Source organism: Hyla sarda, chromosome 1 (assembly GCF_029499605.1).
Source record: "Hyla sarda isolate aHylSar1 chromosome 1, aHylSar1.hap1, whole genome shotgun sequence".
Classification (NCBI taxonomy): Eukaryota; Metazoa; Chordata; class Amphibia; order Anura; family Hylidae; genus Hyla; species Hyla sarda.
The window spans coordinates 334,161,526-334,175,200 of NC_079189.1; the positions used below are offsets into that span (position 1 = coordinate 334,161,526).

The 13,675-nt window shown below is 41.5% G+C and overlaps 1 protein-coding gene across 2 annotated transcripts in view; it reads right to left on the reverse strand.

Moving 5' to 3' along the window:
* Positions 1–2,916: 2,916 nt before the first annotated feature.
* The window catches only part of HAUS6 (HAUS augmin like complex subunit 6), a 64,328-nt gene continuing 53,569 nt past the window's right edge, over positions 2,917–13,675 (reverse strand). For both annotated transcript variants that reach the window (XM_056519842.1, XM_056519834.1), the window contains exons 16-17: positions 12,187–13,173; positions 2,917–6,618 (exon numbers count right to left, since the gene is read on the reverse strand). In XM_056519842.1, coding sequence (XP_056375817.1) covers positions 6,521–6,618; positions 12,187–13,173 — 1,085 coding nt within the window. In that variant the 3' untranslated portion in view covers positions 2,917–6,520. The remainder of the gene's footprint in view (positions 6,619–12,186; positions 13,174–13,675) is intronic.

Below are 13,675 nucleotides of genomic sequence, written 5' to 3' on the forward strand. Positions count from 1 at the left end.
ATTTTCCCTATTTTACCCCCCCAAAAAATGCAAAAAAAAGATTTTATATACATATTTGGTATCGGCGCGTGCGTAAATATCCGATCTATTAAAATAAAATGTAAATGATCCCGTACGGTGAGCGGCGTGAACGTAAAAAAAAAAAAATCCAAAATAGCTGCTTTTTTTAATAACATTTTATTCCCAAAAAAAATTAATAAAAAATGTAATAAAAGTTTTGTATAAGTAAATATGGTATTAATAAAAAAGTACAGATCACGGCGCAAAATATGAGCCCTCATACCACCGCTTATACGGAAAAATGAAAAAGTTATAGGTCTTCAAAATAGGGGGATTTTAAACGTACTAATTTGGTTAAAAAGTTTGCGATTTTTTCAAGCGCAACAGTAATAGAAAAGTGTATAATCATGGGTATCATTTTAATCGTATTGACCCAGAGAATGAAAAACACTTGTCATTTTTACCATAAATTGTACGGAGTGAAAACAAAACCTTCCAAAATTTGCTAAATTGCGGTTTTCTTTTTAATTTCCCCACACAAATAGTATTTTTTTGGTTGCGCCATACATTTGATAAAGTGAGTGATGGCATTACAACGTACAACTGTTCGCGCAAAAAACAAGCCCTCATACTAGTCTGTGGATGAAAATATAAAAGAGTTATGATTTTTTGCAGGGGAGAAGGAATAAACGAAAATGTCAAAATAAAATTGTCTGAGTCCTTAAGGTCCAAATGGGCTGAGTCCTTAAGGGGTTAAAGTAATAACCATGATTGCCTCCTACTGCTTTGTGCCTAAACTGATTAGCTCAGGGTCGGTAGGCGGGGTATACCCTTGCCAGGAGGGACCGACTTTTTTTTCTTTGTATGCCTAGTGTCAGGAGCATATACCCACGGTTCTGTGTCCCCCAATGGTTCCGACCAAGAAATTAAATTTTTCATTTTCATGGACCACTGTTCCAAAAATCTATCAGACACCTGTTGGGTGTAAATGCTCACTGCACCCCTTCTGTGAGGGGTGTAGTTTCCAAAATTGGGTCACATGTGGAAGGGGTCCACTGTTTCGGCACTACGGGGGCTTTGCAAACACACAAGTCCTTCAATTTCGGACACATTCTCTCTCCAAAAGCCCAATGGCACTCCTCTTCTGAGCATTGTAGTGCACCCACAGAGCACTTTACATCCACATATGGATTATTTCCATACTCAGAAGAAATGGGGTTAAACATTTGTTTCCTATTCTCCCTTATGAAAATGAAAAATGTAGGGTAACATCAGCATTTTAGTGAAATTTTTTTTTCTCTTCATTTTCACATCCAACATGCGCCACATGCATTTAAGGTCTAAATTGGGGATTTGCATCCGCCACCAAAATACTTTACGTAAGCGTGTCACAAACCGGGTGTCTCCAGCTGTTGCAAAACTCCCATCATGCCTTGACAGTCAGTGGCTGTCCAGCAATGCTGGGAGTTTGTGTTTTACAACAGCTGGAGGCTCCGTTTTGTAAACCGTGCCATACCATAGGTTTATTTTTTTTTGGGGGGGGGGGGGGGGACAGGACTGTGTAGGGGTGTACGTATATGTAGTGTTACTTGTGTAGTGTTTTTAGGGTACATTCACATGGGTGGGGGTTTACAGTGAGTTTCTCACTGAGATGTAGCAAATTTTCCAACGCAGCTCAAACTCCCAAACTTGCAGCAGAAAACTCTGTAAACCCCTCCTGTGTGAATGACCCTGTACATTGACATTGTAGGGGGGGGGGGGGGGGGTGTCAAACCTCCAGCTGTTGCAAAACTACAGCTCCCAGCATGCTGACAGACCATACATGTTGGGAGTTGTAGTTATGCAACCACTGGAAGCACATTGGTTGCAAAACACTGAGTTGAGTAACAAACTGTTTCGTAACCAGTGTGCCTCCAGCTGTTGCAAAACTAGAACTCCCGGCATGTACAATCTCAGTGCATGCTGGGAGTTGTATTCTTACAACAGCTGGAGGCACACTGGTTGCGAAACACTGCATTAGGACACAAACTGTTTCACAACCAACGTGTCTCCAGCTGTTGCAAAACTGCAACACTCAGCACGCATTGACAGTCGAAGGACATGCTGGGAGTTGTAGTTTTGCAACAGCTGGAGTTCCAACTACAACTCCCAGCATGCCCTTTGGTAGTCTGTGCATGCCGGGAGTTTTAGTTATGCAACAGCTGGATGCACACTTTCACAGAAAAAAAATGTGCCTCCAGCTGTTGCATAACTACAACCCCCAGCATGCATAGACTACCAAAGGGCAGGCTGGGAGTTGTAGTTGGAACTCCAGCTGTTGCAAAACTACAACTCCCAGCATGTTGCTTGGCTGTGCATGGTGAGAGTTGTTGCTAAGCAACAGCAGGTGAACAGGCCTCACTTCCTGCTGTATCCTGCTGCCTGCACCGCTCCTGAGGGGACCCCAGCCGGGCCAGGGAAAGGTAGGAGACCCCCCCACCCCAATCAGCAGGGTAGTGATTGGTCGGTCCTGCTGACCGATTAATCACGTGATCGTGAGGTGGCACCCGTGCCGCCTCATTCCTGCTGGGTAAGGATGAATGGGGTCGTCTAGGACAGCCTCATTCTCCCTTCTTTTCCGGGTCACGAAAGACCCGATTGACCCGTACAGGTACGCCCTGTGTCCTTAACTACCAGGATGTCAGGGCGTACCTGTACACCCTGTGTGTTTAACAGGTTAAAGAAACTATACCAAAGAATGAAGGCAGTTCTGATGTTACAAGAGGCCAACAAGATACTTGCGAGAAGTTTTAATCTTCCACCTCAGCTTTACTTTATCTTGTGTGTTTGAGAGAACCTCTGGCTAAAAATAGTGATTTAGTCTGGGATTACATTTGGCCCCCCAAAAAAATTTAAATAATACACAACAGCTGTCACACAATATTTATTGCTTACCGGTCTACATACAAAGGTAAAATTAATCACCTGCTCAGGCAGTTTGACAAACACTTATTTTAAGATATGTAAAAGTAACTGCATTACATAAATAACTGAAAAGACCTCAATGATACCTGGAAGGTCAAAAGGATTTCATCTTTAGAACAAAATGCCTTCCGGATTAGTTTAGCTGGTTAAAATGCAATACTGTATAGACATTTCAGAACAATAAGTTATATTTTGCAACTTTGTAGGAAACAAAAAGTGGAAAACAAACAAACATTGAAACGAGGGCGCAGAAGCCTCCTGCTAAAGGAAAATGTGAAGAAAATTGAAATGGGCACTGTCCGATAGAAAAACCAATAGGTTTTGCGATAGCTTTCATTAGAAAATTCAGTTATTTCATAATGAAATAGCTAAACAACTGCCCCCCCCCCCCCCCCCCCGCCTGCTTGGGCACATCCTAGCCCTGCTGTGTCCAGGCATCATCACTTATGTCATGGACACACGTCCTTGATTGACAGCTGTGAGCGCAGGGCTCACAGCTAGAGGAAAAATCCTCCCACTGTCAGCTTGTGTCCCGCTACTGTCAGTGAGGTCATGCTGGGAGTTGTAGTTTTCCTAATGCTAGGGGAGATGTGAGCAGACAGAGGGAGGGGGTGGAGACTTGCAGTGAGGCCACATCTCCCCCCCCCCCCTCAGACTAGTGAGCTAAATTAAAAGTGTAATGAAATAAATAAAGGTACAAGACACAAAAATTACATGTACATGGTCAGGATTAGGTAATGAGTGATATATTTAAAAAAATATATATATATATTTTTGTTGGATCTGACGGGTATGCTTTAAGTTGCAGGCAGTTTAGGCCCAAAACCTCCTGAAATGTTGATTGTTCCTTTAGGGCCATTTCACAAATTAGAGCATTCTACCCAAACACATTTTAAGCAGGATATCATAGAAAAGTGTATTGCTAGCCATAATTTATACCATTGTGCAACACTGGCAGCAGCAATCCATTAAAGAACATCTGCAGCCCTGCAGGATAGGGGATAAGAGATCGCGGGGATCCGACCGCTGGGACCCCTCGTGATCTCCTACATGGGGCCGTGGCTCTCCCGTGCAGGAGGCATGTCGGCCGAGTATAACGCTGCAGCCAACACGCCTCCTCCATGTAACTATGGGAGAGGCGGGGAGGCAGCGTTCATGCATCCCCTCCTCCCCCATACAACTGTATGGGGAGGGGGCGTAACAGTCGACCTCTCAGGTCGACAGTCCACACATTATCGCTCACACTGAGTGCTAGTGCCAGGGCCCCATTTAGAATATCACTGGGGGTCCCAGCGGTCGGACCCCTGCGGATAGGGGTAAGTATTAATTAGCTGCAGATGTCCTTTAAATTATATAAATTGTTATGTAGCTTTAATTTCAAATATATATATCTTAAGATATCATGCATGATCATGTAAGTTTAAAACAAAAGCCCTTCTCTCTATTCTATAACTTCAATGTCAAGGAAAAAAAATATTCATAAAAATATACCTGCTACCATTTAACCTGTATATCACCTATTCCATATTTAGGGGGGGGGGGGGGGAATAAAAATAAACAAGCACATAAAATCGAAGGTGTTTAGTCTCTGTTCACATCATGTTTGTAAAGTGCATTGAGCATGTTTACCAAAGGCGGGGGGGTAGGGGGACACTCCTGCTGTAGCCACTTACAATCCATACGGTCACAAGTCGGAGAATTTGGGGGCTCCATACAATCTTTGTAGGCATAGAAACAGTTACCCATTTACTGCACCATTTTCACAGATGCCATACAGAAAGACTAAAGCAGTGATGTGCACTCCATTCTAACAGAAGACTAGGGTCCCCATTCTCAAGATCGCAAGGGTCAGACCCTTTTTTTTGTATATTTATGCAGAAAGACAACAGCATATTGCATTCTCAGCAATATGAGAGATTTAAAGAAACCACAGGGGCAGAAAATAAAATATGCAGCAAGTTTATAAACGCCATGTCAATGTATTGCTGTGGGTACACTGCAGAGTCTCTTAACTTCAACTAGGAAAATTTTTTTTTTATAAAAAATTAAAAACATCTGCAGTTGTAGAAAATTTTGATGGGGATCAAAGTGTAGATTTCATATACATTGGTCTTTTTACATTTTAAAATATTAACATTATCCCCTCCAAAATCCACCGGTGCAATTTCACAAAAACCCCAATACAATCTGCATTATGCTCCTGAAGATTTAGTCCAGATTTACATGCAAAAATGGAGGGGAGAAGGAGGGGAGGGGGGGGGGGGGGGAACCCACACATTTTCAACTTTTGTAAAAATACCTAATTAGGTTAGGTTCACATGTGTGTATTTTTGCTACAGATCTGCTGCAGATTTTGCTGCCATTGACTTCAATAAACAGCAAAATCTACTGAAGCAGGTCAGCAGCGGAAAACGTGTGAATGCACCCTTATTGTGGGTTTACTACTTGTTTTTTTATTCTAAACAATGCTTTTCCTGTATAGTAAAAGCTGAAAACTTGTGCAAAAAAAAAAAACTCAGATTAAATTAGGAGCATTTAACGCACAATTAGTGATATTATGCTCTTAGAAGCACACCATTCCCAGAGCAAAAAAGGTAATTCTTATTTTTGAGTGCCAGAACTGTGTCTTCTTCTCCCCCCCCATGACTAAGAACCATATGGTTCGAAATGAGTCGGCGTTTCATCTATGCTTTTAATTCTCACCATCTCATTGATTTTTAAAGGATGAAATAAATTTTGTGTTTTTATACCGTTATTCTATATTTTACGGGGGAGCTGGATTTCCTTTTCCTTCTTGGATTCTATTGCAACTGGCTACATGGCTTGACCTGCATCCGTGCTCCTCCACCAACTACCCTTCCAGTGGCTACTTCTACAGGGCAGTGAGCTGGTCTATTTTTTTCTTTACACAATTACTGTGCTATATGTCTACTAAAAGTGGCATTAAGATTTCTTCTATACAGATTTTTTTTTTTTACTGGGATAGAAACTCTCCCCACCCCCAGTGTAAAATACATGTGATATGAACAAAAAAAAAGTTATAAAAGCAAGATGGGCCTTATTATTGAAGTATGGAATATCTAGCATATTAACCACCAGTGTCCATTGGGCCGCTAATTTTAATGTAGATCAGTATGCCAGAAGACCATTTCTAGTTTGCCTTCATAACTTAACCCATTTTCTTTTGCAGGAAGAAAAGTTTTTGTGAGATAGGTTGCTGACGTTTACCTTTATTTGGCTTGATAAACATTCTAGGCTTTTTAGGCATAGAAACCCCTTAACAGTGTCTCAAATATATAGGATTAAGCATTCTAGGAAAAACAACTTTACATACACAAAATACATTAAGTGCAAACAAAATGTGACTGTAAATAAGCCAAAAGTGCTTCTAAGTCCACCTTTATGGTTCTGCTCTCAAAATCAGGACAACCAATCACTTGTTTAATTTTCAACAGAATTTACAGTAGGTTTGGGAATCTTAAAATACATCTTGCTGATGTGCGACAGCATTTACACTTCTGTACAGATCCATTCAACTAAAAGAACGTTCATAATTCTACAATTTTATTAACTGTCCTACACTGTCATCTGTGCATTTCGTAAGATCTAATATTGGCTGCGTGAAGTCAAAGGTCTCATTCAAAGCTTCAGTACCTAAACAAGAGGGAGAAATAAAAAAAATATATAAAACATTTCAAACTGTACTGGTGTAAAACAGATACATGATAAAATACCGTAATCATTAAAAGGGGTATTCCAAGATTTTTTATTTTATTTGACTATGCTACAGGGGCTGTAACGTTAGTGTAGTTCATAATATAGTGTCTGTACCTGTGTGTGACAGTTTTCTCACAATTCTTATGTGATTTTCTCCCCAATATTATTTTTTAACAGCATACAAAAAGACAGGTCTTGGTACACTGCAACCTGGGAAATCCAAGACCTGACATCACTAGTCAGGTGATCAGAGGAAGTCCTGCTTCAATGGGTGGAGCGACTGCTGGGTAGGAAAGAGTTCCTTTTGCAACAGCTGTAGGTACCCCGATTAGGAAACACTGGTGTATTGCATTGAAGGGATCACAGGTGTTTCAATGGGTGGGGTGGCTGATGAGTGGGAGGGAGGAAAGTGACCTCATACTTACAAACTATGGGATGTACAGGAAATGTTCTGGCAGGTACATACTACTCGAATTTTTTTATTTTTTTACCTATGGTGGATAACCCCTTTTAAAACTTGTAGGAAATCTGTCACTGGATACATTGCACACATTTCATATACAAGGCTAATTATTTCAAGAAAGTTTGTCCCATGCACCCCTTGCAGTTCTGTGCTAAAAGGGATTGTGCCACCTTGTTATTTCCTGGGTTTTCCAGCAGCTAAATGAGGGCAGAAAAGCTGAACACTGCCCAAGCAAGGGAGTTACACAATTGGCACAACTCCCATTAAAGTCCATGGGAGTTATGCAAACTGCATAACCCTGCAAGATACTCAAATGGCCCTCATTTACTATTGCAAACCCTACATTTTTTTCAGGTTGTGCACCAGATCCTGTCTGTGCCAGAATTTGCACCAGAATTGAAGAAACGCGGACTATCCATTTTACAGAGAAAACCCAAAAAAGGGGAGTGTCAGGAAAAGGTGGAGTGGCCACCAAAAAGGGGCATGTTATGACATTTTCACAAAAACCCAACATATTTACTAAGGTTTCCACATAAAATGTGTTGGATTTCAGCTGAAGAAAATCCGACAGGTCAGAGCATGTGTTTAAAAAAAAAAAAAAAAAATGCAGGGAACCTTAGTAAATACTGAGGATTTTTTTTTTACTTTTTTAGGGAATTAAAAACCTACACTCTACTCTTAGTAAATCAGGGCCAATTTACATAAATCCATAACTCACAAACAGTAGCTTGCGGGGCTATGAAATTTGCCTAACTCCAATTAAACCCTTAAAGGACTAAGCCCATTTTGGTTTTAAAGGACAGCTTCATTTTTGGGTGTGTTTTTTCCTCCTCACCTAAAATTTATAAAACTATTTTTCCCATCCACAGACCCATGAGGACTTGTTTTTTTCATGACCAATTGTACTTTGCAATTACACCTTTTTAATTTCCCCACAAAAGTCTTTGGTTGCGTCGTACATTTTTTGTTAAATTAAAAGAAAACTGCAATTTTGCAGGTTTTGTTTCTTAAACAGTGCACTTTACAGTAAAAATGACATGTTTTATATATTCTGTGGGTCAATACGATTAAAATGATACCCATGTTAACACGCTTTACTATTATTATACCAATTAAAAAATCTCAAACATTTAACAAAATTTGTATGTTTTAGGTCGCCCTATTATGACCCCTATAGCTCTTTTTTCGTATACGGGGCTGTATGAGGGCTCATTTTTTGCGCCATAATCTGTAGTTTTTATTGATACCACTTTTGCGTATGTGAGACTTTATAAAATTTTTCTGGAATGTGACAACCAAAATGCAGCAATTTCTGACTTTTTTACGTTTACTCCGTTCACCGTACGGGATCATTAACATTATATTTTAATAGTTCAGACATTTATGCATGCGGCGATACCACATAGGTTAGTTCATAAATTTTTTTTTTACACTTTGTAAAAAGGGAGGTGGGGGGTGGATATTCATCTTTATTGGGGAGGTGCTTATTCACTTTTCTTCCCCCCTACTTTTATTACACTTCTTTAGTACCCATTTATGCATAGGCATAGCACTGAAGACCAGGACTGACACCAGGACGCAAGTGAGGAGACCTCTGCCCGCCATCTTGAGTGATGGGATCCCCGCTGCCACACATGTTCAAAATGCTGCACTGCTGCAGAGGAAGTGATCAGTATTGATCACGGCATTTGAGGGGTTAATGGCAGACATCAGTGTGATCACTGATGTCCGCCATTACCGGCGGGTCCCTGGCTGCTGATAGCAGCCGCGACCCGTCATGTATTGGATGTAAATGTACATTTTGGTATGTTAACTGCCACCACACCAGGACATGCATTTACATCCAAAGTCTTGGATGGAGCTTTTCCGAAGGAGCTGGATAAAACAAGGTGGGACAACTCCAATGCAGTCCTTAGAGAATGAAGTATACATGAAAATCCTGCACTCAACATTCGGCAAGCGACTCGATGCTCCTCAACGGGAAAACCGGGGACACAGGCTGCAGAGATGTGTGCACTCAGAGGCGAACCGGTAGTTTCCACGCAAAACAGCGCTTTTTCCGGCCTCTAAGTCATTGCACTCTGCGTATGAAATACCCTGTGGACAAATTAGTGACTCGTGATTCGTCCAGGTGAACGCCTCAAGGTGAGTAAAGAGAGTTAAAACCATATCCATACAGCAAAATATATATAAAAAAATATAATATATATTATATTTAACAAAGTATAATAATTAATGTGGACCTGATATTTAAATCTCACTGAGAAAAGGGCTTACAAGAATGGAGACATATCTAACCTATCATTAAGACCAAGCAGACCTTGCGCATTTAGACGCATGATCAACCGCGCAGTACAGTAACCCCCCGACCTATGATGGCCCCAACAGATGATAAAATCGACATACGATGGCCTCTCAGAGGCCATCGCATGTCGATGTCAGCATCAACATACGATGCTTTTATATGTCGAGGCCATCGCATTAACTGTTATCCGACAGCGCAAAATGCTTAAGCTGCTGTCGGATAGCAGTTTAAGCATCCCTGGCAGGTTCGCTTACCTATTCCCGCTGCTCCGGGTACACTTCGCGATCCTCCGGTGTCTCGCGCATCTTCTCCAGGGTCCGGGCCTTGCTTTCCGGCGTTGTTATTACATCACTACGCACGCCACGTCGGCGAAGCAGCGTAATAACGTCACCAGAAAGCAAGGCCAGGACCCTGCAGAAGATGCGGAAGAAGCCGGAGGATCGCGAAGAAGACACCGAAGCAGCGGGACAGCATCGGGAGCCCCTGGGACAGCATCGGGAGCGGTGAGGACCTGGTCCGGAGTTTCGGGGACAGGTGAGTACAGCTTCCTATACTTTACATTGCACGGATCCCTCAACATACAATGGATTCGACAAACGATGGGTCGTTTGGAATGAATTACCATCGTATGTTGAGGGACCACTGTACTCGTCTATCTGTGCAGGCATTTTCATGCCTCACTATTGCTCACTAAATGCAAAGAAACAAAAAGGAAATTGGCTGACCAACATTGTCCCTAAAGGAAATTAAAAAAAAAGTGGGAATTGCCCTCAATGCAAATATAGTATTTCTACAGATTCTGTCTGTTTAGGTAACACATATTATGCTGTTAACAAACTGATCATCTGTCGCACTACCTATGTCGTTTATTTTCTGTTATGTAGCTGCATGCGTTTCTATTTAGGTAAAACCATTAGACAATTGCACATCAGGGTTCACGAACATTTACACTATCAAGACCGGACTAGGCTCCCCATGTTTTATACAACATGAGAGATTGTCATGAAGGAAGAATAGAAAAAATAAAATTTGGAGGTCTCGAAATAAAGAGGCATGAAAATGCCGGCACAGATTAGAGAGAAGATTTCTGCGCGCAGAAGCGCAGTGGATCATGTGACTAAATGCGCAAGGTCCACTTGGTCTTAATGAGAGGTTCGATATGTCTCCATTCTTGTAAGCCCTTTTCTCAGCGAGATTTAAATATCAGGTCCACATTATTATACCTTGTATAAAAAATAAAAAAAAGTGTGTATATATACATATACATACACACACATATATACACACACACATATATACACACACACACATATATACACACACATACACACACATATATAAATATTTATTTGCTGTATGGATTGCTGTATTTTGCGCAAAAACTACCAGTTGTTCGCCTCTGAGCGCAGACATTTCTGCAGCCTGGGACCCCGGTTTTCCCGTTGAGGAGCATCGAGTCGCTTGCCAAATGGCGAGTGCAGGATTTTCATGTATGCTTTATACTCTATTAGAGATGAGCGAACTTACAATAAATTTGATTCGTCATGAACTTCTCGGCTCGGCAGTTGATTGCTTATCCTGCATAAATTAGTTCAGCTGTCAGGTGCTCCCGTGGGTTAGAAAAGGTGGATACAGTCCTAGGAGACTTTCCTAGGACTGTATCCACCTTTTCCAGCCCACCGGAGCACCTGAAGCTGAACTAATTTATGCAGGATAAGTCATCAACTGCCGAGCCGAGAAGTTTGTGACTAATCGAATTTACTGTAAGTTCGCTCATCTCTACTCTTTATTACACTGAATCGTTTCCACTACGACCTAGCACCACCCTTGACTCAATACTTTATGTCGGAAGACTGCCAAATTGCTACTCCCCACTAGTGGTTACCGATTACCTTCCAGCAGCGGTGCCGTATCATGTCCTTTCTTTGACACGTATGCAGTCCTAAGTAGATTTGACTTTATGACTAGAGGAGCAAAGTGACAATACTTTGATTCTGCACGAACCTCGCGGCTCGGCGCTTGCCGACCCTAGCCTGCATACATTCGTTCAGCTTTAAGGTGTTCCAGTGGGCTGGAAAAGGTGGATACAGTCCTAGGAGACTGCCCTAGGACTGTATCCACCGTTTCCAGCCCACTGGAACACCTTAAAAGCTGAACTAATTTATACAGGCTAGAGTCTGCAAGCGCCGAGCCACGAGGTTTGTGCAGAATCAAAGTACTGTAACTTTGCTCCTCTCTATCTATGATGCTTGCAGTGGATCTGTAGTTCGATTCCATGGATTTCACGAACAGCACTCTGGCTTAGGCTGCATTCACATTATGTTTGCAGCCTACAGCTGCCGGTTCCGGCTGGGAATTTTCAACCAATGCAGCTTTTCATTCACTTTAATGATCCGACCGGCTCATTTTTGCCCCGTATCTGGTTTTGTGACCATATCTAAAACTGTAGTATATCACGGTTTTAGTTCTGGTGACAAAACTGGATACGGTGCAAAAAATTAGCTGACTCTGGTCAGCTCATTCAAATGAATGCGATGGGGGCCAGGTCAGACAGGGATAAGGGAGCACCTGGTTTTTCCATCCCACAGCCGGATCTGGTCCCCAGACAGCCAAAATGTAGTGTGAACCCAGACTTAAGCTTTTTATCTAAGATTTTGCAACTATGTTTAAGAACTTTCACAAATGTAATACTTATCTCAATGCTTCTATTATCCCAATAAGAGTAATGTAAACTCACCCTGAGAATCAAACACATCTGCATGTTCCTCTGGGCCTTGGACATAAGCATCTTCAGCAGGGGAAAATGAGATTAACTGTGGGAGAGAGAGCTTTCTACCTTTTGGTGATGGCGTCACTAAATGATCTAAGAATAAACCTTTGTCTAAAGGACTAAACAGCTTCCCAGAGTCTGTTATTAAGCTAGACTCTGATTTTTGTTTACCACATCTCCTTAAAGGAGTCTGTTCTTGACAGTTCTCACCCTCTGTTAAAGATGCATGAAAAGTCCTTTTAAGAGCTTCATATCTAGTGCGTATAGAGTTTATGTCCATTTTGCGTTCCATACTATTCCAGCTATAGTCTGTATTCTCCAACAATTGGTCACCTCTTGACACATCCTTTTTTGCTTCAGGTGTATCCATACTAGTTGTACTATTAAGACTGACATTACCAGGTCCTTCTGGAAGGGTTTCATGCAGTATACCAAACTGGATGACCTCATGACTGTCTGAACTATTGTTATAATCTATCATATTCGAGGAATTCCAGGAAAGGGTTGTGTGAGCAGAAGCATTTTCCGTCTGAAGAGAAGATAAAAGTATTGTGTTGTCCATTATTTTACCAGATAACTGGCCTTCACATATATAGGTCTGGTTCTTTTCCACAAACTGAGAATAAATTATTGAATTCTCACACTCCTTGGAGGGGTTAACCTGTTGCAGTGTATTTTTTGAACTTTGTGAATGTAATGTGCTCCGATTTGCAGTTGGCTCCTGGAGTAAGGAAGGCTTTAAAGAGCTTGTATGAACTTGTGTGCCTGGTGACTCATTCTGCTCGGACAAGTGAGAAGTAGACAAGAAGCAAGCCATGCTTAGGTCTATTTGACTGCAATGTGCAGATTCTGGTTCGTTAGGGGACTCCATAAATGGAATTTCTAATGGACTAGACACACCAGAAAATTCTTCTGTTTGGATAGCTTTTCTCCAAGACGTACGGATATCTGAAACTAGAACAGTTAAAATAAGCAACTCTCACAGACCAAAACTGAAAGGGTTAAAGCAAAAATCAGCATTTGCATGGAGTCCCAAGAAAAGGTCTCTGCCACATTCCCTCACCACTGACATGAGCAGTGCAAACAAGACTAGATCGTCCCACCCAGCCTTGATTTATCCTCATCTTATTAATAGTCCTTTTGCTCCTATAGCTTCTCTTATAAAAAGGACACCTCAGATGTGTGAATAATTATGTACAGAAAATTTTAAAACACGTGGAGCAGCAATATTTATAGGCATTCCATAACTTAAGATTTAAGATGGAGCCTGCAAAGCAAAAATCTGATAAATGTCATAAGTTATCCCTAGAGAGGGGTTCTTACGAGGGGAATTTATCAAATCTGGTGTGAGTTTTGGCCGTTATTAGTCCGCAAATGTAGGAGAAAGGATGTGCACCCAATCAATCAAATGGTGCACAGACTGATGAACCACAACAGAACTGTTCTACTTTAGACT